Here is a 27,939-nt window from a genome sequence, read left to right as displayed (position 1 = left end):
TCTGTCTCAATTGCCGGTAAAACTGAAAATCGTGTTGATCGCGTCCATCGCGGCCCCTAATAAGGGGCCGCGATGCGACCGACGCGATCAACGCGATTTCCCCATAGGGCAGGGGCGGATTGGACCACCGGGAAACCGGGCCATTTCCCGGTGGGCCGGCCCCTAATAGTCACTAAAAGGCCGCTCACCCCATTGGCGGGGCCGCAGACCGCCATCTCTGCGGTTAACGGGCGGCCGTGGCCGCAGCACTGTGCCATAAACAAATATGGCTGCGGGCAGCCTCGGCTATTACAGAAATAAAAATGGCCACGGGAGTGCTGGTGCGCATGTGCGACCGCACGCAGCTGCTCCCGCGGTTCTGTGTGTGGCAAGCACTCACTGTGAGGATGGTTGCGCAGGGAGGCTCTCTCCCTGCTGTACATCCCCGGCCGCTTCTGTCCTCAGACTCTGTAGCTGCCGGCTGCCAGTACACTGTCACACTACATTAGAGGCAGCAGCGCCGGCAGCACAGAGCTCTCTCCCTGGCTTCCAACCCACTTTCATGTGTCATCAGTCATGACAGCAGGGACTGGAAAGGGGGCGGAGCAACACGGAGTTGAGGGGCGGGGCTACACGAGTGGAAGGGGGCGGAGCTACACGGGAGCACACATCTAATGAAAGGAAGAAGTAGATGAAGTGCCAGCCAGCTTGATTTTAAGGTAACTAAAGGCCCCCATACACTAGCCGATTTTGGTCAGATTTCTGCCAGATCAGTCGGATCTGGCAGAAATCGGACCAAAATCGGCTAGTTTGGATGTCCCCTCAGATCCGATGCGCGGTCCCGTGCGCATCGGATCTGCGTCGGGTGGTCGGACCTGCTGCACGTCCGACCACCCGACTTGGGACCTAGTGCGGCGGTAGAGGGAGCAGGGGGGGCTGGGGACGCTGCGGGGGACACAGGCGGCATAGAGCCGCGCAGGGGGAGACGGCGGGAGCTGTCAGTATTGAATAAAAAAAAAAAAGCCCATACAATGCATGGGCGGCCTGTGATTGGCTGAGCGCTCTCTCAGCCAGTCAGCAATTGGCTGAGAGAGCGCTCAGCCAATCACAGGCAGCCCATTCATTGTATAGGCTTTTTTTTTCTACCATTGACAGCTCCCGCCGGCTCCCCCTGCCCGGCTCTATGCCGCCTGTGTCCCCCGCAGCGTCCCCAGCCACCCCCGCTCCCTCTACCGCCTCGCCGCACAGACGCTGGGGGGACACAGACGTGTCACCCGCAGCGTCCCCAGCCCCCCTGCTCCCGCCTCGCCGCACAGACGCTGGGGGGACACAGACGTGTCCCCCGCAGCGTCCCCAGCCCCCCCTGCTCCCTCTACCGCCTCGCTGCACTGACGCTGGGGGGACACAGACGTGTCACCCGCAGCGTCCCCAGCCCCCCTGCTCCCTCTACCGCCTCGCCGCACAGACGCTGGGGGGACACAGACGCTGTCCCCCGCAGCGTCCCCAGCAGCGGGGGACACAGAGTCCCCAGCCCCCCCCCCCCCCCTGCTCCCCGGGTTTTTTTACATGTGATAAATCGAGACGATTTATCACATGTAAAAAATGGCACATCAAGTGCCAGTCTAATCAAGCTCCCCCGGGGAGCAGCCGGGGAAGCTCAGGGGGAAGTCGGGGGCGCCCTAGTGTATGGGGGCCTTAAAGTGTGAGAGAGAGGTTCATACTGTGAGGCATATGTATAATGGACATCACGGTGTGGGGCATATGTATAATGGACATCACGGTGTGGGCATATGTATAATGGGCATCAGGGTGTGCGGCATATGTATAATGGGCATCACGGCGTGTGGCATATGTATAATGGAGCATCACGGTGTGGCATATGTATAATGGGCATCACAGTGTGCGGCATATGTATAATGGGCATCACGGCGTGTGGCATATGTATAATGGCCATCATGGTGTGTGGCATATGTATAATGGAGTATCACGGTGTGTGGCATATGTATAATGGACATCTCTGTGTGGGGCATATGTATAATGGACATCACGGTGTGGGGCATATGTATAATGGGCATCAGGGTGTGCGGCATATGTATAATGGGCATCACGGCGTGTGGCATATGTATAATGGAGCATCACGGTGTGGCATATGTATAATGGGCATCACAGTGTGCGGCATATGTATAATGGGCATCACGGCGTGTGGCATATGTATAATGGAGTATCACGGTGTGTGGCATATGTATAATGGACATCACGGTGTGAGGCATATGTATAATGGGCATCACGTGTGTGTGGCATATGTATAATGGGCATCACGGTGTGCGGCACAAGTATAATGGGCATCACGGTGTGCGGCATATGTATAATGGCATCAGGGTGTGCGGCATATGTATAATGGGCATCACGGTGTGCGGCATATGTATAATGGCATCAGGGTGTGCGGCATATGTATAATGGCATCAGGGTGTGCGGCATATGTATAATGGCATCAGGGTGTGCGGCATATGTATAATGGAGTATCACGGTGTGTGGCATATGTATAATGGTGCATCACGGTGTGTGACATATGTATAATGGACATCACAGTGTGCGACATATGTATAATGGGCATCACGGTGTGTGGCATATGTATAATGGGCATCACGGTGTGTGGCATATGTATAATGGGCATCAAGGTGTGGGGCATATGTATAATGGCATCACAGTGTGTGGCATATGTATAATGGGCATCACGGTGTGTGACATATGTATAATGGAGCATCACGGTGTGTGGCATATGTATAATGACATCATTGTGTGTGGCATATGTATAATGGGCATCACGGTGTGTGGCATATGTATAATGGAGCATCACGGTGTGTGGCATATGTATAATGGGCATCACGGTGTGCGGCATATGTATAATGGGCATCACGGTGTGTGACATATGTATAATGGAGCATCACAGTGTGGGGCATATGTATAATGGAGCATCACGGTGTGTGGCATATGTATAATGGGCATCACGGTGTGCGGCATATGTATAATGGGCATCACGGTGTGTGACATATGTATAATGGCATCACGGTGTGTGGCATATGTATAATGGAGCATCACGGTGTGCGGCATATGTATAATGGAGTATCACGGTGTGTGGCATATGTATAATGGGCATCACGGTGTGCGGCACAAGTATAATGGGCATCACGGTGTGCAGCATATGTATAATGGCATCAGGGTGTGCGGCATATGTATAATGGGCATCACGGTGTGAGGCATATGTGTAATGGGCATCACGGTGTGTGGCATATGTATAATGGGCATCACGGTGTGTGGCATATGTATAATGGGCATCACGGTGTGAGGCATATGTATAATGGCATCACGGTGTGTGGCATATGTATAATGGGCATCACGGTGTGCGGCATATGTATAATGGCATCAGGGTGTGCGGCATATGTATAATGGGCATCACGGTGTGAGGCATATGTATAATGGGCATCACGGTGTGAGGCATATGTATAATGGGCATCACGGTGTGCGGCATATGTATAATGGGCATCACGGTGTGCGGCATATGTATAATGGGCATCACGGTGTGCGGCATATGTATAATGGGCATCACGGTGTGCGGCATATGTATAATGGCATCAGGGTGTGCGGCATATCTATAATGGGCATCAGGGTGTGCGGCATATGTATAATGGGCATCACGGTGTGCGGCATATGTATAATGGCATCAGGATGTGTGGCATATGTATAATGGGCATCACGGTGTATGGCATATCTATAATGGGCATCACTGTCTCCTCCACCACTTTGTGACTCCCCTCCCTGCATCCCCTGCCACTCTGCATCCCCCCTCCTACCCTGCATCCTGTGCCACCATGCCCCCTCACACTCTGCGTCCTGTGCCACCCTGTGTAAGTCCTCACTCCCTTCGTTCTCAGCCACTCTGCATCTCCCCTCCCAGCATTCTACGGCACCCTCCATCCCCCCCTCCCTCCCTGCATCCTCTTCCACCCTGCCACTCTACTGTGTTGGGAGACCCCCCCCCCCCCCATCTCTATCTCCCCAGCCCCACAGGCTGTAGAATAAAAGCTGTACGCATGCGCCTATTCTGCAGCCTGAGGGGCTGGGGACATAGCCAGCAGCTAAGAGAGCCACTAGCCATGCCCTCACAGCGGCAAAAATTGGGCGTGGCCTTGTTGGAATAGGCCACACCCCCATATTGATAGGCCACACCCCCTAAAAATTCGGGCACGCCTCCGGCGCGCAACAACACTCCCCCCCCCCCCCCCCTCTTAGGGCTGCTTCAAGATTTTTCCCGGGCTGGTTTTAATTCCCAATCCGCCCCTGCCATAGGGAACTATGTTAAAGTGAAAATCAGGTTGATCGCGTCCGTCGCGGGTCATTATAATGGCCCGCGATGCGATCAACCCGATTTCACATAGGTGACAATGTTAAATGGGCCAATATGGTCCATTTAACATTGAATGTGTTAAAAAAGCATGGTTAATGGCCCCCCCAATTTTAAACGGCACCCCGCTATTGACGCCAACCCGAAGCGTGGCGAGCGCAGCGGATACCTGTGAAGCCCGCGATGGGCCGCGATACCTGTGAAGGTATCCGCTGCGCTCGCCAAGCTTCAGGCTCGGTGGCTCGCTGCGCTCGCCACACTTTCTATTCTCAACTCCACGCCGATGTGGATAGTAGGGGTATGAAAAGGTCGGAGGACATGTACCGCCGCCGCTCGCCACGCTTCGGGTTGGCGTCTATAGCGGGGTGGCGTTAAAATTGGGGGCCATTTAAAACACCAGGGGGGTTTCTATACAAATGGGGTGTTTTGGGGCATTTCAAATTAAAATCAATGGAAAATCGCGTCGATCGCATCGCATGCGATTTGGTTGGCATGCGATGCGATCGACGCGATTTTTTCTGACGCGATGCTCACAATCAAAATCGGTGGCGCCGTGCTAGGAAACAAGTACCAAAAAATGTATGTTTGAGCAAAAATTTGTTGACTGTATCTTATGTCTATTTGTAGGCCACAAACATGCTCTGAGATATGAAGAGGCCCAAAATGTCTTATTGTCCGTGAAATTAACTCATCCTTCCATAGTTTTAAAGGTTTTTTTTGCCTTTTTACCACTTTATAAAAGATAATGAAGCGGTTGCTACTGTAAGATGCATTTGGTTACCTAGATAATTATTAACACAGTCACATGTGTCTCCGTACAAACTTTATTTTTAAAACTTTATTTTAAAATAACTTTCTTAATTGAAATAAAAAAGGTGTCACTTCAAAATTAGTATAAGATCATGGACACGTTACTTACCAGACTGAGTTTTGGAAGTCTCCAGAGAGTTTGTAACCTTTGCTGATTTCTGAAAGGATACAGTACTGTACTTTGAGGTATTTAAATATAACTTTTATTTTTTTCCTTTTATTTTTAGATCAACGTTTTTGCTACAAGTAGGAGGAAGAGCCTGCCCTCCTTTTTCCAGACTGTCCCTAGCAGCACTGTGCAGCAGAAAGCCATTATAGACATCATAACTTATTTTAATTGGACTTGGATAGCTGTCCTGGGAAGCTCTGATGAGTACGGGATCCAAGGGGTGAACCAGTTCCTAAACTTCATATCAGATCTGAATATCTGTGTCGCATATAAGACCTTCTTACCAAATAAAGTATTGGATACGGACACAGACTGGAAAGACGCCGTACATCACATTGTTACAAATATCACCCTCGCTAACGTCAACGTCGTTCTGGTATTTTCTACAGACATTATACTTTATGATTTTTTTAAAGATGCAGTAGATCTGAATCTGCCATCTAAAATCTGGCTTGCCACCGAAACGTGGTCATTGTCTCAAGACATTTACAATTTACCAAATATTGAGCAGTTAGGGGTAATATTTGGCATTGCTCTACACTACGTGAAGATGCCAAGCTTCGATGAATATCTGGAGAATGCCTATTATCAAAACAGAAGCAAATCTGGGAAGTCAGGGCTGGAAACCAACTGCAACCAGAACTGCGATGACTGTTTTACTTCATCTCTGAGCGACTTACTTGGCTGCTCCGAAAAAAGAGTCAGCTTCAGCACCTACGCAGCAGTGTACGCTGTGGCTCATGCTCTACATGACGTTCTTGGTTGTGATGAAACGTTACATTGCAACAAAACAGAGGTCTATCCGTGGGAAGTAGGTGTAACTTTCTGACATTGTAGTGCTAGTCTGTATATCTTTGCATTGTGTACATTTCAATGCTTGATGTAGAACAGCTACATGACTAGGTTTGACCATAAAAAGTCCCAGCTTGTTAACGGTCATTAACAGGGGCGCAGCGAGGGCGGAGCACGGGCTCCGGAAGATAAAAGGGCGCCGGAGCCGTGCCTGCACCGCCAGCTCACCCACTCCCCTGCCCGCTCCCCTGTCTGCTGCTGGCTCCCCTCGCACTCCCAGCTGCCTGCTCCCTGCTCCCCCCGCTGTGTCCAGGTGAGGCGACGTGCTGCTATTTTCAATTCACGTCTTTTGCTGGACCGCTAGCCAATAGGCGCTTGCGGTCCAGCAGGCAATCAAATGGTGGCTGCTGGACTGCAAGCGCCTATTGGCTTGCGGCCAAGCAAGAACCTTGAACTGAAAATAGCGTCGGGGAGCCGGCCGGGCACAGTGGGCCTTACTCTTAGAGGCAAATTACTTCTCAAATGGACAAAACCATGTGCACTGCAGGTGGGGCTGATGTAACATGTGCAGAGAGATTTAGATTTGGGTGGGGTTTTACTTCAAAGTGAGATAAATATTGCAGTGTAAATATAAAGCAGTCAGTATTTTCCCTGCCCAGAAACAAAATAACTCACCCAAATCTAATTCTATCTGCACCTGTTACATCTGCCCCCTGCAGTGCACATGGTTTTGTCCAGCTAAGAAGGAATTTGCCTTTAAGAGTGAACTAGAATAAGGCCCAGTGGCACTAGCCACAGAGCATCAATCCGCCACCACCCTACACCCGTACTGAGCACAGGAGCGGGACCGGCGCATCTACCCCCAGCAGCACAGCGTAATGTGACCGCCGGAGAGCCTCCCTGCACACATGCGGGATACATGCCAAGCCCGTGTAGCACAGCATCCGCAGCAAGTTCCCGTGCACGGAGCCTGCACCCTGTCCGCAGACACACCGACCGCCACCGCCCGCCTCCTGCCTCCCTCCCCAGCCGCCCACCGCCACTATCAAGCAGGTTCTGATGGAGTTCCTGAGGATGAATCGGATGTGCCGGATGGTGCTGGTTCACCTGCTTGGGATCCTTCGTCCTGGTCATCTATTTCCAAAGTATGTTGCGCCCAGGTAAGCCTCCTCCGCGTGCCATGGTACCCCCAACCATGCGGGACCGGCACCCCTGGCTGGGCAGACAGTGTGACAGTGCTGGTGTGCAGAGGTGCTGCTGTTATTCCGAGTCCTGGGTGTCACACTACACTTTCTCCAAGGCATGCACTTACCCCGGTGGCTGTACCCATGCCTGGTGCTGTCACACACATGTGCAGGCTACCGGTGTGTCCCCCCCCCTATAGAAGGATGGTACCTACAGTCAGGGGCGTAGTGTCAAATGTGTAATGGGCATCAGGGTGTGTTATATAGTATGTCATGTGCATTACGGTGTGTTATATAGTATGTAATGGGCATTACAGTGTGTTATATAGTATGTCATGGGCATTGCGGTGTGTTATATAGTATGTCATGGGCATTGCGGAGTGTTATATAGTATGTAATGGGAATTGCGGAGTGTTATAAAGTATGTAATGGGCATTGCGGAGTGTTATATAGTATGTCATGGGCATTGCGGAGTGTTATATAGTATGTCATGGGCATTGCGGAGTGTTATATAGTATGTAATGGGAATTGCGGAGTGTTATAAAGTATGTAATGGGCATTACGGTGTGTTATATAGTATGTCATGGGCATTGCGGTGTGTTATATAGTATGTCATGGGCATTGCGGAGTGTTATATAGTATGTAATGGGAATTGCGGAGTGTTATAAAGTATGTAATGGGCATTGCGGAGTGTTATATAGTATGTCATGGGCATTGCGGAGTGTTATATAGTATGTCATGGGCATTGCGGAGTGTTATATAGTATGTAATGGGCACTGCGGTGTGTTATATAGCATGTAATGGGCATTACGGTGTGTTATATAGTATGTAATGGGCATTACGGTGTTTTATATAGTATGTGATGGGCATTACGGTGTGTTATATAGTATGTAATGGACATTACGGTTTGTTATATAGTATGTAATGGGCATTACGGTGTGTTATATAGTATGTAATGGGCATTACAGTGTGTTATATAGTATGTAATGGGAATTGCGGAGTGTTATATAGTATGTAATGGGCATTACGGTGTGTTATATAGTATGTAATGGGCATTACGGTGTGTTATATAGTATGTAATGGGCATTACGGTTTGTTATATAGTATGTAATGGACATTACGGTTTGTTATATAGTATGTAATGGGCATTACGGTTTGTTATATAGTATGCAATGGGCATCATGTGTGGCCTTATGTGTAATTGGCATTATGGCATGTGGCTTTATGTGCAATTGGTATTACAAAGTTCGCTAAAATGTGCAATGGGCATTACGGTGTGTGGTATAATGTAAGGCCGTGCCCCCTTTTCACCGCGCAAGAGCCTTGCCTACTACAAATCGGGGGGACATGCCTTTGCTCCGGGTGCCGTGGCACCTAGCTACACCACTGGTCATTAAGGCTTGAGGCCCTGAGGGGGTGGTGGGGGTGGGATGTAGCCTAAGCAGCCAATCTCTGTTGAGTGTATTAGGGTGTACACAAGGTTCGATTTGATCTATTTTTATATTCGATTTTGCTTATATAGGCAAAAGTGACCACCAAGAGGCTGCACAGGGTCAGGTAAATTAGTTTCTACAGGACCTGTCTACCCGGCTGGATGGTATACAAGAGCAGAAGCTTCTCTACCTGCATCCAATTTTCCATCCCGTCTTAATTTTCCCCTAAGCACTGTTGTGGCTAAACCGATGCAAGATCCACTTTGAATTGCAGCCAAATAACTTCCCCACTGATCGTACAAGAGTGGCATACATCATCTTGCTGCTGCCTGGGCCAGCTTTAGAGTGGGCATCTCCCTTGTGGCAAGATCGGCGCTGTTATTATCCACATACTAAGAGTTTTTTGGCACCTTTCCGGCGCATCTTTGACAAGCCAAGACGAGTCTTATCCACCTCTTCTGACACACTTCAGCTATGAGAGGTATCCTGATCTGTAGGACGGTATTTGATCCAGTTTCAAATATTAGCTTCAGAACTTCTCTGGAACAATGAAGCTCTCTATGCTGCATTCTGGAATCACTTGTCTGATCGTATAAAAGATGAACTTGTTACCAGAGACTTAACTTCCAAATCAGGTGCGTTAGTCTCCTTTGTAATAAAGTGGCTCCAAGGAGCATTGGAGAGAGGAAGGTCTGCACAACCTAAGTCATCTGTTGTTGTCCATCCTCGTGTGGTATCACCTAATACAGATGAACCCATGCAAATGAATAGATCTTATCTGTCGCCTTGCAAAAGACGTCAACCATAGCATCTCTACCCATATTGTGCAGCCCCCTCACACTCATTGAACACTTGTCCCAAATGTCCATTAAACTTCAAATCCTAGCCAATCAAGGAGAGGGTTGGCTAGGAGTAATTCATTCCTTTTCACAAAGTACAGACTCCATCTTTAAAGTTTCCATCACCGCCAATCAGCTCTTCAGAGAAATCTTCGCCCTCCAGGACTCTGGCACTGAAAGGAACTTTATTACTAAGGACTTAGTCCAGTGGTGGTATCTATCCACCAAGAGACATAACCATCCTGGGCGTAATGTAATAGGGTGCGATTTTTTCCGTAAGAAAAAAATCGCACCTTTAAAAATCGTTTTTTTTGCCGCGAATTTGCATATGTAATGAGATGCGAATTTGCGGCAAAAAAGTGTGATATGGTGCGATTTCGGGCGATTTTTAAGTCCTGAAAATGTGCGATTTTCAGTCATGAAAATCGACACATTTTCAATACTGTGCGGTGTGTTGAAAAAAAAAAAAGAAAAAAGAAAAAAAAAAACCCTCCTAAGCATAACCAGCCCCGGGCTCAAAAAGCCGGTGCTGGTATCATAAAATCAGAGGGACAAACAAATAGGGGTTCCCTTGATTTAATGAAACCAGCACCAGGCTCAAGGTCCAGCGCTGGTTCCCAAAATACGGGGGACAAAATGACTAGGGGTCCCCCGTATTTTAAGAACCAGCACCAGACCCAACCAGCCAGCAGGGTAATGCCACAGCCGGGGGACACTTATTATATAAGGTCCCGCGGCCAAAGCATTATCCCCGTGGCTGGTCAGCATGGGCAGGGGTCCTGGGGAAGTGGGGACCCCCCAATGAAGGGGTCCCCCCCCCTCCAGGACTTACCAACCCATGCTGAAAGTCCGGGCTGTCCCCGATGCCCCTGGGCGGTGGGCATCGGGCTGATGAAAAGTGTAAAAAAAAGAATAAAAACTATTGTCATATACTGTAGAACTATGAGTCCCAGCAAGCCTACCCCGCATGCTGGTACTTGAAGAACCACAAGTCCCAGCATGCGGGGCATTAAAGGGCCCGCTGGCACTTGTAGTTCCACAGTACAAAAAATAGTTAAATAAAACACACTGACACCCAGAAAAATAAAAGTTTAATACATCCACAGCCCACACATACTGATACTTACCTACCTTGAGCACGTAGGTCGGGGCCTTGGTCCTGGTTCCGGGGCTGGTCCGGGGTCCTGGGCTCCAGGGCTGATGTCTCTGGGGTCCAGGATCCGAAGTAATCCAAAAGGGGTTCCTAAGGAAGGAAATCCTACTCACCTGGTCCCCGACGACGACCCCAACATCTTATCTGGTAGACGCGCTGCTCCCGGCTGGTACCCGCTCACCGAGTGGAGAGGCGCAGAGATGTTTCATCTTCCGCGCCTCTCCTCAGAATGATTCCATTGGCCGCCTAGCGTCCAATCAGGAGCCAAGAAACTCAAAAAGGTCCTGATGGTCACATCCACCCTTGTGGGGTTTTTTCGGTAAGTTTTCTCCTGCAGAACAAAACCCCATCGGGGATCAAGTTGACTTTGAAGGAATGTGCGATACCACTTGGAAGGAGCTGATCACAATCCTCACGGATCACAAGAATTTGCTATATTTGAAGACGTCTCACTGCCTTAACCCGTAACAAGCCAGATGGGCACTCCTCTTCTCTCGCTTCAAGTTCAAGCTTTCATTCTGTACAGGGACATTGAACCACAAGATGGATGCTCTTTCCCATTCAATGAATTCAATTCCATGGAAAAGCATCTCATTAGTAACCCAATTGCTTTTTCCACAGTGAAAGTTGCTCCTGAACCTCCTCCTGGGAAATCATTTGTAAAGCCAACACTTCAAAAGAGACTCCTTCATTAGGCTCATGCCTCTAAGTTTGCTGGTCACGCAGGCATCCAAAAAAACCTGCAAATTCATTGCCAGATCCTACTGGTGGCCATCCCTCAAGAAATATGTCCAAGAATTTGTTGCTCCTCGTCTAAGTGTTCACAGCATAAAGGGCCTTATTCTGGTTGGTGCGGCCGGGCCGTACGCGTACGTCCCGGTGTTTTTCATGATCTGCGCATGTGCAGATACGCTAATGCGCCGGCGCGAACACTCCACAACGCTTACGGCCGGGTCTCAACGTGCGAAAAAACCTGTACGCGAGTGTACGGGTAATGGGGGCGGCATAGGGGCGTGTTGATGGGAGCGGCCGAAATAATGAGGGAAAATGGGCGTAAATATGGGCGTACACGGGGGTGTGCACCAAAAATGAGCGGTGCTACTACCGCACGATCGACTAAAGCACCGCTCATTTCGGACACAAAACAGGCGGCCGCCAACCGACATCTCAAACCACCCCTACAGATACCGCATGCCAGCGTGCGCCTGGGTTAACTAATTTACGCGGATTACTACTCAAACACATACACCTGAATGTAATAAGCAATGCTGCAGTCTATTAAGTCCAAACCATGAATTCACTACCTGCAAGCCACACACAGCACTCTAACACATTGGAAGGTTATCTCCTATATATTTGGCTACATCTGTCACTCAAAGTGGGTGTCTGTGTCTATAACGCTCTGTTCCTGGACTTTCCTCTTAATGTGTGATTGCCTTCATCTGTGCTGAACACCTTTCTGAGAAATTAACCTGTTTAAAACAGGTGATGGCAATCATACATTAAGGGGAAGTCTAGAAACAGAGCATTGTGTCCCTCCTGGAGAGGGTCATGTTGGGAGGTATGTGACAGAGAACCAGCCCAGTGAGCCAACAGACAGTGCCAGACACCCACTGCCTTCCCATATTGCCCAGCACTGCTACTCCACAGCCACCTGGTGAGCCCCCCCCTCCAGCGATTTGCGGCAAAACTCCCCCCCCCCTCCCGCGCCCCCCCCTCCCGTGATCCGCGGCAAAAACACCCGCTCCCCCGCGACCCCCCCTACCGCGATTCGCAGCAAAAACACCCCCGCGACTCCCCCTCCCGCGATTCGCTGCAAAAAGAACCCCCCCACGACCCCTCCCGCAATTCGCGGCATAACCACCACCCCGCGCCCCCCCCCTCCCGCGAATCGCGGCAAACCCTCCCCCGTGACCCCCCCCCCCCGATTTGCGAAAAAAACACCCCCCCGCGACCTCCCTCCCGCGATTCGCGGCAAAAAGATGCACGATTGGCGGCACCCCCCCTGCGACCCCCCTCCCGCGATTCGCGGCACCCCCCCCCCCGCAATTCGCAGCAGCCCCAGGATTAAATGGCACATGCAAAACACTGACATGGCTATGGTCGACAATGAAAAAGGTTGACATGAGTTTTTGAAGATTTATTTTTCATTTTTTTAATTTTTTCATATTCATTGTCATGTGTCGACATGGACACCAATGAAGTGGCACACTTATGTCAACATTTACATGTGTTGACCTTTCTGTGTTGATTTTTTCTTGTGGCGATTCGCGTCACACCCCCCCGCAACCCCCCCTCCCGCGATTCGCGGCACCCCCCGTGACCCCCCACCTCCCGCAATTCGCGGCAACCCCCCACCGCAACCCCTGTGAACCCCGCCCTCCCGCGATTCGTGGCACCCACCCCCGCGACCCCCCCTCCCGCAATTCGCGGCACCCCCCCGTGATTCGCGGCAGCTCCAGAATTAAATTGCACATGGAAAACACTGACATGGCTATGGTCGACAATGAAAAAGGTTGACATGAGTTTTTGAAGTTTTTTTGTCATTTTTTGAATATTTTCATATTCATTCTCATGTGTCGACATGGACACCAATGAAGTGCCACACTTATGTCAACATTTACATGTGTTGACCTTTCTGTGTTGATTTTTTTCTTGTGGCGATTCGCGTCACATCCCCCGCAACCCCCCCTCCGGCGATTCGCGGCACCCCGGCACCCCCCTGCGACCCCCCCCTCCCGCAATTCGCGGCAACCCCCCACCGGAACCCCCATGAACCCCGCTCTCCCGCGATTCGCGGCACCCACCCCCCGCAACCCCCCCTCCCGCAAATCGCGGCACCCCCCGCGATTCGCGGCAGCCCCAGGATTAAATGGCACATGCAAAACACTGGCACGGCTATGGTCGACAATGAAAAAGGTTGACATGAGTTTTTGAAGGTTTTTTTTCATTTTTTGAATATTTTCATATTCATTCTCATGTGTCGACATGGACACCAATGAAGTGCCACACTTATGTCAACATTTACATGTGTTGACCTTTCTGTGTTGATTTTTTCTTGTGGCGATTTGAGTCACACCCCCCCCACCCCCCCCCACAACCCCCACTGCCGCGATTCACGGCACACACACACACACCTCCCCCGCAATTCTCGGCACCCCACCCCGTGACCCCCCCTCCCGTGATTCACGGCACACCCCCGCGACCCCCCCTCCCATGATTCGCCACAACCCCTGCCCCGTAACCCCCCCTCCCGCGATTCGCGGCACCCACCCCCACGACCCCCCCTCCCGCAATTCGCGGCACCCCCCCCGCGATACGCGGCAGCTCCAGAATTAAATTGCACATGGAAAACACTGACATGGCTATGGTCGACAATGAAAAAGGTTGACATGAGTTTTTGAAGGTTTTTTTTTCATTTTTTGAATGTTTTCATATTTATTCTCATGTGTCGACATGGACACCAATGAAGTGCCACACTTATGTCAACATTTACATGTGTTGACCTTTCTGTGTTGATTTTTTCTTGTGGCGATTCGCATCACACCCCCCCACCCCCCCGCAACCCCCACTCCCGCGATTCACGGCACACACACACACCCCCGCGATTCTCGGCACCCCACCCCGCGACCCCCCCTCCCGTGATTCACGGCACACCCCCCGCGACCCCCCCTACCATGATTCGCCGCAACCCCCGCCCCCGTAACCCCCCTCCCGCGATTTGCGGCAACCCACCCCGCGACCCCCCTCCCTCGATTCTCTGCAATCCCTCCCCTCCCGCGATTCGCAGCATCCACCCCCCCCACATCCCCCCTCCTGCAATTCGCGGCACCCCCCGCGACCCCCCCTCCTGCAATTCGCGGCACCCTCCGCGACCCCCCCTCCCGCGATTCGCGGACACCTAAGTTGCAATACAGGGCATCTTTCATACAATTCTAACCATATTTCTCATATACAAACGTTCACAAATTAAGGGGGCGCAGCCCCTTACGACGGTGTGAAGAGCGCCCGTAGGGCGCGATGAATCACCTAGTCTTTCTATACTTCTCTCCATTTAAACGTTTGTTTAATTTAAGGTAAGAATCTTTGTAAGACCTGCTTATATATGCTAAGGTAGGTATTTGTTAAACAGGTCGACACATTCACTACGTGCTTTCATCGACTTTACACAGTAGCACACTCAATCTACACAAGTCGACATGTGTCAACGTGTTCACTCTAATACAAACATAGGTTTTGTATTTATGATACAATAACATAAACCACATCTAACACCTACAAAGGATGTTTCAGCAATGTTTTAAGCCCATGGCCACTATTTTGCACATTAATTAATTCAATCAATTAATTAATTTTCATAATTAGAGTTGAAAGCCAAGATTTGCAGGTCCATATATATGAAGGGTATGTCAGCGTACACGGACGTACGCTCACTCTCACGAGCGGTGACATAAGCTGACTTTTCTATTGAAAACAATAGGGACCCGTCCGTGCAAACTGGCGTACGCTCAGATCTCCGCAAGAAGTCGGTGGGGAGACGGACGAAAGACGTCCGTAAACGGCGCCGTACGCTCAGTTGTACGCCTGTTGTCGGAGTGCAGGGGCTGGGCCGTCCGCGTACGTTGCCGTACGCTCATTTGTACGCCACTCCCCTTCTACGGTATTTCTGCCCGTAAGTAAGCGGCTGATTTGTGGGTGGACCTAACCCTAACGGCCGCGTACGGCTAGCGTACGTTAATGGCGAACGTACGCACGTTTGGCCGCTCCGATCAGAATAACCTCCAAAGTCACAATCTCCAGTCTCCAGTTCGTCAATTGATTCCATTGTCTGTGCCTCATCGTCCATGGACCCACTTGTCCATGGATTTCATTACTGACCTTCCAGAGTCCGCCAAGTGCAACACCATCTGGGTCATACTAGAATGGTTCACTAAGATGGCTCACTTTGGAGGTTATTCTGATCGGAGCGGCCAAACGTGCGTACGTTCGCCATTAACGTACGCTAGCCGTACACGGCCGTTAGGGTTAGGTCCACCCACAAATCAGCCGCTTACTTATGGGCAGAAATACCGTAGAAGGGGAGTGGCGTACAAATGAGCGTACGGCAACGTACGCGGACGGCCCAGCCCCTGCACTCCGACAACAGGCGTACAACTGAGCGTACGGCGCCGTTTACGGACGTCTTTCGTCCGTCTCCCCACCGACTTCTTGCGGAGATCTGAGCGTACGCCAGTTTGCACGGACGGGTCCCTATTGTTTTCAATAGAAAAGTCAGCTTATGTCACCGCTCGTGAGAGTGAGCGTACGTCCGTGTACGCTGACATACCCTTCATATATATGGACCTGCAAATCTTGGCTTTCAACTCTAATTATGAAAATTAATTAATTGATTGAATTAATTAATGTGCAAAATAGTGGCCATGGGCTTAAAACATTGCTGAAACATCCTTTGTAGGTGTTAGATGTGGTTTATGTTATTGTATCATAAATACAAAACCTATGTTTGTATTAGAGTGAACACGTTGACACATGTCGACTTGTGTAGATTGAGTGTGCTACTGTGTAAAGTCGATGAAAGCACGTAGTGAATGTGTCGACCTGTTTAACAAATACCTACCTTAGCATATATAAGCAGGTCTTACAAAGATTCTTACCTTAAATTAAACAAACCTTTAAATGTAGAGAAGTATAGAAAGATAACCTTCCAATGTGTTAGAGTGCTGTGTGTGGCTTGCAGGTAGTGAATTCATGGTTTGGACTTAATAGACTGCAGCATTGCTTATTACATTCAGGTGTATGTGTTTGAGTAGTAATCCGCGTAAATTAGTTAACCCAGGCGCACGCTGGCATGCGGTATCTGTAGGGGTGGTTTGAGATGTCGGTTGGCGGCCGCCTGTTTTGTGTCCGAAATGAGCGGTGCTTTAGTCGATCGTGCGGTAGTAGCACCGCTCATTTTTGGTGCACACCCCCGTGTACGCCCATATTTACGCCCATTTTCCCTCATTATTTCGGCCGCTCCCATCAACACGCCCCTATGCCGCCCCCATTACCCGTACACTCGCGTACAGGTTTTTTCGCACGTTGAGACCCGGCCGTAAGCGTTGTGGAGTGTTCGCGCCGGCGCATTAGCGTATCTGCACATGCGCAGATCATGAAAAACACCGGGACCTACGCGTACGGCCCGGCCGCACCAACCAGAATAAGGCCCTTTGCCCCTTTCACCGGTCTTCCATCTGCTTCCAAGCTAGCTCAATTATTCATTCAGGAAATTTTAAAGCTTAATGGTCTGCCTCAGGATTTCTGACCAATTTGCCACTAAATTCTGGTAAAATCTCTAATCCATTCTTCAAGTTAAGCTTAAATTCTCTATGACATACTATCCATAGACAAATGGACAGACCGAAAAAGTCAACCAAGACCTCCTTCCTCAAGACGACTGGGTTGAACCTCTCCCTGGGCAGAGTTATGTCATAATACTCAGTATCACACTTCCTCTACTTCCACACTAGATTGTAAGCTCCTCCGAGCAGGTCCCTCTTCCCTCCCTGTTATCAAAGCCCACTTCTCTTCACATGTCACTCACAGCTCTCCTATACTCAAACACTCAGTGACCATCTTCGTCCGCATACTCATCTCCATCATTGGCCACAAGCCTCTAGTTGTACAGATGGGGCAGGCCTCTTCCTTGCTGGCGAATCGCCAGAATGTCAGTGCTGGCGATCCGCCAGCGGCCTGCCTCACCATCTGACTCACACGCACGCACGTCTCAATCTCCGTTCGCGGGGCAACGGGAACCCTGTCCGTCTCCGCCTCAGGGAGACGGACAGGGTTAGGGGGGGGTGCGGGCAGGCTGCGGGGAACCCAGGTTACCGCCGACAAGCCGGCGGTGACCCGGGGGAGCGACTGGAAGCGCCGTCGGAAGGGGACGTGCGCGCCTCTCGTGCGTGCGCGTCCCCTTCTCGTTATGCAGATGGCGCTAGCGGGGGATGGCGGCTGGCATCGCCATCGCCATCCCCTGCCAAGATGGAACCTGCCCCATCTGTATGTTGATTGAGTCCTCACTACTTATATTTAAGCTGTAATGTGTATTGAACTGTGGCGCTCTTTATTTGTACTCTATTTTTATTTATTCAATGTTATGCCAAGTTTTGTCTCCCTGTACGGCGCTGCGAAACACTTGTGGCGCCTTATAAATAAAATTATAATAGTAATAATAATAATACTTTGTTGCCTTTCTCACAAGTGTATATTTTTTTTCATTTTAGATCACAGAAGCTCTCAGGGAAGTGAACTTTTCATTACTGAACAATCGCATAAACTTTGATGAAAGTGGCGATTCTCCTGCTGGATATGACATTGTCTACTGGAACTGGTCGGGTGGAACGCCAATGGAGAGTGTTGGGTCTTACAATGGATTGGGAAACCTTGACATTAACCCTGGCAAAATGATTTGGAAAACAACAAATAATGTGGTCAGTTGTTGTGTTTTATACATAACAGTAACGTCCGCATTGGAGGCTGTGTGTGCCCTAACGGAGTAGCACTTGTATTGCTCCATTGTGTGCCATCTAGTGTCCATCAGTGCGCAAAACACTTGAATTAACCCCTTAGAGGCGAGGAGCAGCATTAGACTTTTATGATATAGGATGTTCATTTATAATGCAGGGGCGATTTAAGCACCATTTCTAAGGGGTATGGGTCATAGGGTTGACAAGAGGAAGGTCGAAATTCATTGGGTCAACCATTGACGCCCGACATGTATCAAGGTCGACATGTCTGAAGGTTGACACGGGGCTAGGTCGACAGGGTCATTAGATCAACACCAGCATTAAGTCGACATGGGCAAGGTCAACAGTCAAAATGTTGGCATGGGCTTTTTTAAAACTTTTTTTTTTATCCCAAATGTCGACACAGTGGACATGTACACTAAAAAAGTGCACAAGGCTCCCTAGGCTCGGCACACTATTTTAATTTCCCACCAAACCCTAGTGGATTGTAGGGCATGAAATACCGCCCGTCGGCACGTCGGCTCAATTTCTTTTGAAAAACCCCATGTCGACCTTTTGACTGTCAACCTACCCCATGTTGACCTAATGCATGTGTCAACCTAATGTCCCGGTTGACCTTCAGACATGTCAACCTTCATGTATGTCGACCATCAGTGCTCGACCCAATGCATGTCCATAATTCCCTTGTCGACCTAGTGACTGTATCCCATTTCTAGGTGATCTGACTGCCCTATACACCCTATAGCGATGTGTGGCCCCCTGCATTGCCATCACCCGCAGAGAGAGACAGTGCATGCACTCTCTAAACTGCTGAGTGCAGGGTTTTGCCTATAAGCTCAGCCCAGATCGCTCAGCTCACATCGCAGGTGCATCGCATGTGTGTCATGAAGTGTGCTGAGTGATCTGTGCTTAAGCATCTCACTCAGCTCGGAGGATCTGTCGACATGGGGTTTTATGCTATGCATGTGATTGCATACCTCCCAACTTTCGAGTGAGCTGAGGAGGGACAGCGGGTGCAGCCAAAATTTTTGGGACGTGGGCTAGTGGGAAGGGCGTGGCCTATAACTGCTATGCTACCATGAGGCCACGCCCCATTTTTGCTGCGGTGGGGGCATGCCCAGCAGCTCCCCAGCCCCTCTGGCTGCAGGAATAGACGCTGCGCACAGTGTCTATCCACGGGTGACAAGGGGAGACTCTCAACTGCCCCCCCCCCCACCCCCACCACAGGACACTGCCGGCCCACGGGTGGGACGCGCGGGAATGTCCCCAAAAAGGGACATTCCCACGAAAAGCGAGACAGTTGGGAGGTATGTGATTGTATACATGTCTTACTAGCAAATTTGAGACTGACCAAACATATCACCCCACCCAAATTTAACTCTCTCTGCACATGTTACATCTGCCCCACCTGCAGTGCAGCATGGTTTTGTCCATTAGAGAGAGAATTTGCTTTTGCGAGTGATCCAGTATCAGGCCCTATATCATGGTCGCCTACCTGACCCTCTCCTTAAGGGAGAAAATGCTCTGTTCCTGGGCTTCCCTGGTAATGTAGGATTGCCATACATTACCTTCCTCTCCCGCCGCTCTAACTCTGTTACTCCCCTTCAACATAATCTGCACTGGCTCCCATTCCCCTACAGAATCCTCTTCAAACACCTCACACTCACATACAGGGCCATCTCTAATTCCATTGCTCCATATAACTCTAACCTCATCTCCATTCACACACCCCCCCACCCTCTACGGTCAGCTGACGACTGTCGTCTCTCCTCCACCCTGATCACTGCTTCCCATGCTAGAGTACAGGACTTTGCCCGTGCTGCACCCCTTCAGTGGAACGCACTCCCTCGCTCCATTAGACTCTCTCCGACCTTGCAAAGCTTCAAACGGGCACTGAAAACTCACCTATTCATCAAAGCGTACCCTTCCACTGCAAAAACCAGCTGGTTCTCCGACCCCTTGCCTGCTTACATCCTGCTATCTAACCACCACCCCCTCGCTTGCACCTCTTGTAATCTGTCTGTCTCCCCTTCCTACTAGATTGTAAGCTCCTCCGAGCAGGGCCCTCTTCCCTCCTGTTGTCAAAGCCCACTTCTCTTCACATGTCACTCACAGCTCTCCTATACTCCAACACTCAGTGACCATCTTCATACTCATCTCCATCATTGGCCTCAAGCCTCTAGTTGTATGTTGATTGGGCCCTCACTACTTACATTTAAGCTGTAATGTGTATTGATCTGTGGCGCTATTTATTTGTACTGTATTTTTGTTATTTACTGTATTCAATGTTATGCCAAGTTTTGTCTCCCTGTATTGTTCCTTTGTACGGCGCTGCGAAACACTTGTGGTGCCTTATAAATAAAATTATAATAATAATTGCCAGAACCTGTTGTGACACCTTTCTTATCAGTTATCTATCTCCCCACAGGTGCTGGCAATCATACATTATCCATACCTCCCAGCATGCCCCTCTCCAGGAAGACACAATGCTCTGCTCCTGGGCTTTCTTTGGTAATGTATGATTGCCAGCACCTGTGGTTAGACCTTTCTTATCAGTTACCTAGCTCCCCACAGGTGCTGGCAATCCTACATTATCCATACCTCCCAGCATGTCCCTCTCCAGGAGGGAAACAATGCTTTGCTCCTGGGCTTCCCTGGTAATGTATGATTACCATCACCTGTGGTGAGCTAGATAACTGATAAGAAAGGTGTCACCACAGGTGCTGGCAATCATACATTACCAGGGAAGCCCAGGAACAGAGCATTGTGTCCTCCTGGAGAGGGGCATGCTGGGAGGTATGGATAATGTAGGATTGCCAGCACCTGTGGGGAGCTAGGTAACTGATAAGAAAGGTGTCACCACAGGTGCTGGCAATCATACATTACCAGGGAAGCCCAGGAACAGAGCATTGTGTCCTCCTGGAGAGGGGCATGCTGGGAGGTATGGATAATGTAGGATTGCCAGCACCTGTGGGGAGCTAGGTAATTGATAAGAAAGGTGTCACCACAGGTGCTGGCAATCATACATTACCAGGAAAGCCCAGGAACAGAGCATTGTGTCCTCCTGGAGAGGGGCATGCTGGGAGGTATGGATAATGTATGATTGCCATCACCTGTGGGGAGCTGGGTAATTGATAAGAAAGGTGTCACCACAGGTGCTGGCAATCATACATTACCCGGGTTGTCCAGGAGCAGAGCATTGTGTCCTCCTGGAGAGGGGCATGCTGGGAGGTATGGATAATGTATGATTGCCAGCACCTGTGGGGAGACAGGTAACTGATAAGAAAGGTGTCACCACAGGTGCTGGTAATCATACATTACCAGGGAAGCCCAGAAACAGAGCATTGTGTCCTCCTGGAGAGGGGCATGCTGGGAGGTATGGATAATGTATGATTGCCAGCACCTGTGGGGAGACAGGTAACTGATAAGAAAGGTGTCACCACAGGTGCTGGTAATCATACATTACCAGGGAAGCCCAGAAACAGAGCATTGTGTCCTCCTGGAGAGGGGCATGCTGGGAGGTATGGATAATGTAGGACTGCCAGCACCTGTGGGGAGCTAGGTAACTGATAAGAAAGGTGTCACCACAGGTGCTGGCAATCCTACATTACCAGGGAAGCCCAGGAACAGAGTATTGTGTCATCCTGGAGAGGGGCATGCTGGGAGGTATGGATAATGTATGATTGCCAGCACCTGTCGGGAGCTAGGTAACTGATAAGAAAGGTGTCACCACAGGTGATGGCAGTCATACATTACCAGGGAAGTCCAGGAGCAGAGCAATGTGTCCTCCTGGAGAGGGGCATGCTGGGAGGTATGGATAATGTATGATTGCCAGCACCTGTGGGGAGCTAGGTAACTGATAAGAAAGGTGTCACCACAGGTGCTGGCAATCCCACATTACCAGGGAAGCCCAGGAACAGAGCATTGTGTCCTCCTGGAGAGTGGCATGCTGGGAGGTATGGATAATGTAGGATTGCCAGCCCCTGTGGGAAGCTAGGTAACTGATAAGAATGGTGTCACCACAGGTGCTAGCAATCCTACATTACCAGGGAAGCCCAGGAGCAGAGCATTGTGTCCTCATGGAGAGGGGCATGCTGGGAGGTATGGATAATGTAGTATTGCCAGCACCTGTGGGGAGCTAGGTGACTGATAAGAAAGGTGTCACCACAGGTGATGGCAATCATACATTACCAGGGAAGTCCAGGAACAGAGCATTGTGTCCTCCTGGAGAGGGGCATGCTGGGAGGTATGGATAATGTATGATTGCCAGCACCTGTGGGGAGCTGGGTAACTGATAAGAAAGGTGTCACCACAGGTGCTGGCAATCATACATTACCAGGGAAGCCCAGGAACAGAGCATGGTGTCCTCCTGGAGAGGGGCATGCTGGGAGGTATGGATAATGTAGGATTGCCAGCACCTGTGGGGAGACAGGTAACTGATAAGAAAGGTGTCACCAAAGGTGCTGGCAATCATACATTACCAGGGAAGCCCAGGAGCAGAGCATTGTGTCCTCCTGGAGAGGGGCATGCTGGGAGGTATGGATAATGTATGATTGCCAGCACCTGTGGGGAGCTAGGTAACTGATAAGAAAGGTGTCACCACAGGTGCTGGCAATCATACATTACCAGGGAAGCCCAGGAGCAGAGCATTGTGTCCTCCTGGAGAGGGGCATGCTGGGAGGTATGGATAATGTATGATTGCCAGCACCTGTGGGGAGCTAGGTAACTGATAAGAAAGGTGTCACCACAGGTGCTGGCAATCATACATTACCAGGGAAGCCCAGGAGCAGAGCATTGTGTCCTCCTGGAGAGGGGCATGCTGGGAGGTATGGATAATGTATGATTGCCAGCACCTGTGGGGAGCTAGGTAACTGATAAGAAAGGTGTCACCACAGGTGCTGGCAATCATACATTACCAGGAAAGCCCAGGAACAGAGCATTTTCTCCCTCATGGATGTGAGGGTCAGGTAGGCAAGTTTGCCCTACGATGCATCATGGCTTTGCACAGTTGTCCTGACAGGTGCAGTGATTGAGAAACCAAATCATATATTATTACTTTTCCTGGGGGCTCTGATTCAAGACCTTGTCGTTTTGACTGTCTCTGTCTTGTTTATTAGGTGCCTTCATCTGTGTGCGCTGCTGAATGTTTATCGGGGCAGGAAAAGAAGCACGAAAAACAATACAAATGCTGTTTTATCTGTGTCAGTTGTGCTGCAGGGACCTACCTCAACGAGAACGGTTTGTAAATCACATCTGCAATAATTAGAATATGAACATTGGGATATTTGTTACCACATTGTAATGGCTCACATAATGCTCCAACCAAACATCTCTGATAAATTGTCAGACCCGAATCCTAAAATGCAAATCCCTGCCATACTCTGGTCACAGAAATCAGGACTGTTAATGGTTGTGTAACCACATAGGGTTCTGATTCAGACTTGCAGCACAGCTGCGAGAGCATCCCCTTACCAAGGTGCTCACAGCCTTACCGACAGGCGGGGGGGCATGCCAGAGTGGACCCCCGGCGTTTCATGGCTGTGCCCACAAAAATGGTGGGCAAACCCATAGAAACGCTGTGAATGCCTGGCCAAAGGCCTGCTAGGGGTGGATGCATGATGTTGGCGCCCACCCCAAACTTAAATCCGTGCACCAGACGAGTGACTCCTGGGTCATGCGCAGCTGCGAGCACCGGCAAGAGGAGGAAAGATCATTCAATTGTCAGTAACCATTAAATAATGGCATTTGGTATTTATCCCCTCATGAAAGACCTGTCCATTTTTATTTATATATTTTGGATATTGTTAAAATGGTCATTCAGTGTTTTTAACCCTTTCAAGTCCGACGTCTTTTCAGGCTCAACAACCCTGGCGCTAATTGTAGCTCATCTAATGGTGAGCTGCTTTAATTTAAGAACATAAAAATCGTTCAACATTCAATGTAGACCATAACCAGCCCCGGGCTCAAAGAACCGGTCCTGGTTTAGAAATTCAGGGGTCAAAAAACACAGGGGATCCACAGGATTTCTATAACGGTACTTGTGTAGTTTCACAGCGCCAGCATGGCGCCGTGCTACTTCCGGGTGTACGCTCGCCACGAAATATGTCCAAAAAAGTAACTTAACTCCATGCCAACATGGATAGTTCATACCTCCACTATCCATGTTGGAATGGAGTTGATTTTAAATAGCGTGGCGAGCGCAGCGAGCCACCGAGCAGCGTGGGTGAGCGAATCGAGCCCCGCAAGGGGACTCAGACGCACGGCGCCATGCTGATGCCGTGAAACTACACAAGTACCCTATAACCAGCACCAGGCACAGGGGCTGGTCCTGGTTACCAAAATACAGGGGACAAAATGAGTAGGGGTCCCACGTATTTTGACAACCAGCACTGGGCCAAAACAGCCAACAGGGTAATGCCGCAGCTGGGGGAAACTTTCTTTTCAAGTTCCCCCGGACAAAGCATTCATCCCCATTACTGGTCAGCCCAGGCAGGGGATGAACGCTCCTGACTCCAGCCAATCAGGAGCGGCCATTGGCTGGTGGGCAGGGCTAAACCCCACAGTATGTGGTAAACAATCTCAGCTTGTGTCCAGCCGGTGGTACTGACAGGAGGAGGAGCAGAGCGTTCGGCACCAGAGGGCAAGTGAGTATAATTTCCCTAAACAGGTACCCATTTGGATTCTACTTGGACAAGAGGACAGGCCTTTGAGGGAATCCATAAGTAATGTATGTGTGAATGAATGTTGTATGTAATAAAGTTTGTGTTTGTGTGTTTTATTTCACTATTTGTACTGTTGTGGAACTTCAGTATAAGTACCAGCGGGCCCTTTAATACCCCGTGTGCTGGCTTGATGGGACTTGTAGTTCCACAACATTACACAATAGTTTAATCTATTATTAACCATTTATGAGCCCGTTGCCCATTGCCCCAGGGGCAACGGGGACAGTCCCATGTTTCAGCCTGGGCAGGGGTAACTCTGGGGGGTGGGGGACCCCTTTATTGGGGGGTCCCAACTCCTCCAGGGTCCCTGCCCGGGATGAGCAGCCACAGGGATGAATGCTTTGGCTGGGGGAACTAGAATAAAATTTATCATTTTGTCCCCCATATTTTGATAACAAGGACTGGCCCTTGAGCCTGGTGCTGGTCTTAGAAATCCTGGGGATTTCCAAAACAGGAACGGTTCTTTGAGCCTTGGTCTGGTTTTGCTCAGGAGGGGGAGGTCAGAATGCGATTTTTGCGGCAAAAAGTGTGATTTTTACCACAAATTGGACCCTATTAAATTGATGATTTTGGAAACCCCTGCAAATTGGGCCATTTTTTGACAAAAAAAAAATCACAAAAGTCGAAATATCTCATCCTATTAAATGTCAGCCACAGTATTTTGGAATAGTAACTGGATATGGAATGAAATGAACAGCCGTAATGTCGTTTCTTCTCTTGTAGGCACCTGTATGAACTGCAGCACAGAGCAATGGTCGCCAGAGGGAAGTACCTCCTGCTTCAATAAAGCCAAACGCTTTCTCACCTGGAAGGATAGTATGACCATTCCTTTATTTGTAATCACGATCTTGGGGGTGCTGCTAAACATCGGGGTCACGGTGACTTTTACCGTTTACTTATCAAGTCCTGTGGTGAAAGCTGCAGGTGGAAGAATGTGTTTCCTCCTGCTGACATCACTGACTATGGCCTATGTCAGCATATTGGCCTACCTGGGAGAACCAGGTACAATAAAATGTATAGTTAGGCTTCCCATATACAGCATCGCACTCACTATCTGCTTCGCGTATATTTCCATACGGTCCTTTCAGATAGTCTGTATTTTCAAGATGGCTTCCAAGCTGCCAGCCACCTACGATTACTGGGTGAAGCAGAATGGGCAGTACATCTGCCTAGCGGTCATTTCTGGTGTCCAAGTCCTCATCTCCGGTGTGTGGATCATCACCAGCCCTCCTACAGTTACCACCAGAGAGCTGAGTTCAGAGGAAGTCCTCATGGAGTGCAGCCAGTTTGGATCTGTCTATAATATCTTGCAGTATAGTTACAATGCTCTCCTCAGTCTCCTCTGTTTTACCTTTGCCTACATGGGCAAAGAGCTGCCCAAAAACTACAGTGAAGCGAAGTGCATCACATTTTCCATGCTGAATTATTTCGTTGTTTGCATCTCCTTCTTTACAGCTCAGCTCATTGACATAGGGGAATATGTCACTCCGATCAACGCAGGTCTGTCTCTGCTCAGTCTTCTGGGCGTCACGGGGGGTTATTTCTTCCCAAAATGCTACATCATTTTCTTTCGTCCGCAGTTTAACACCACAAAGCACTTCCAAACAACAATCCATTCCTACACCAAAAGAGGAAGTGGGAGCACAAAGTGAGGCCGAGACCATCACACTTCGTGGCTATATTTCATTGCTGCATCATTATTTTCTGCCTATGCTTAAATTTAGGCAAATTGGAATAAAAATGGGAGAATTTTTCAGAAGCTAAAAAGTTTGTGGAGCTGTGATTTTTGTGGTAAATTAGCCGGTAAAGAGTTTCCGAAGATGGAAATCTGTCAAAAAAGGTTCCTCACAGGTTCAGCCAAATGTATCTTTTGAAATGTTCTTCTGTCTGTAGTAATAATAATGGGGTTTAGCTTTCTGAATAAGATTCCTGTTTGTGTAACAATAGAACAAATATCGGTACTTGTTTCCTATCTGGGCGCCCACGATTTTGATCTTGGGCATCTGCAAGCAAAAAAATCGCGTCGGTCGCGTCGCGTGCTGACAAAAAAAACGCATACGATGCGACCGACGCGATTACCGCGATTTTACATAGGGAACAATGTTAAATGTCCCAATTGACCCGATTTCACATAGGGAACAATGTTAAATGTCCCAATTGACCCGATTTCACATAGGGAACAATGTTAAATGGGCCCCCCCCCCCAATTGTTAACGCCACTCCACGATCAACGTCAACCCGAAGCGCAGCGAGCCCGCGAGGGGCGACGGTACGCGTCCTCCGACCTTTTCATACCCCTACTATCCACTAGGGCGTGGAGTGAGAATAGAATAGTGTGGCGAGCGCAGCGAGGGGACGCGGACACCTGTGAAGCCCGCAAGGGGATGTGGATACCTGTGAAGGTATCCGCGTCCCCTTGCGGGGCTCGCTGTGCTCGCCACGCTTCGGGCTCGGTGGCTCGCTGCGCTCGCCACACTATTCTATTCTCACTCCACGCCCTAGTGGATAGTAGGGGTATGAAAAGGTCGTAAGACGCGTACCGTCACCCCTCGCGGGCTCGCTGCGCTCGCCACGCTTCGGGTTGACGTTGGCGTTAACAATTGGGGGGGGGGGGGGCATTTAACATTGTTCCGTATGTGAAATCGGGTCAATTGGGACATTTAACATTGTTCCCTATGTAAAATCACGGTAATCGCGTCGGTCGCATCACATGTCATTATAATGGCATGCGATGTACATGCGATGCCCGCGATGGGCGCCCAGATAGGAAACAAGTACCCAAATATCTTCATACGACAAAGGTTCATCCAGACCCGTTGCCCCTGTGTCCTCCTACCATGTGCCTCCTGCAGCCTCCCGCCCTGGCTTTGTAGCCTCCTTCCACGGGTTGACAATGTCTAGGTCACTAGGTCGACCACTAATGGTTGACAGTGACTATGTGGACAACT

At 49.8% G+C, this 27,939-nt stretch overlaps 1 protein-coding gene across 1 annotated transcript in view; it reads left to right on the top strand.

The window, feature by feature from the left end:
• Nucleotides 1-26,644, top strand: part of LOC146042180 (taste receptor type 1 member 2-like) — a 30,241-nt gene extending 3,597 nt beyond the window's left edge. Inside the window, exons 3-6 of the mRNA XM_083162107.1 lie at nucleotides 5,419-6,171; nucleotides 18,027-18,233; nucleotides 23,387-23,507; nucleotides 25,715-26,644. Coding sequence (XP_083018233.1) covers nucleotides 5,419-6,171; nucleotides 18,027-18,233; nucleotides 23,387-23,507; nucleotides 25,715-26,643 — 2,010 coding nt within the window. The 3' untranslated portion in view covers nucleotide 26,644. The remainder of the gene's footprint in view (nucleotides 1-5,418; nucleotides 6,172-18,026; nucleotides 18,234-23,386; nucleotides 23,508-25,714) is intronic.
• Nucleotides 26,645-27,939: the final 1,295 nt, after the last annotated feature.

The sequence above is a fragment of the Crinia signifera genome, chromosome 19, assembly GCF_055691185.1.
Source record: "Crinia signifera chromosome 19, ASM5569118v1, whole genome shotgun sequence".
In the NCBI taxonomy this organism is placed as follows: domain Eukaryota; kingdom Metazoa; phylum Chordata; class Amphibia; order Anura; family Myobatrachidae; genus Crinia; species Crinia signifera.
Note: the sequence above shows the minus strand (reverse complement) of the source record. Positions and strands in the feature narration are given on the sequence as shown.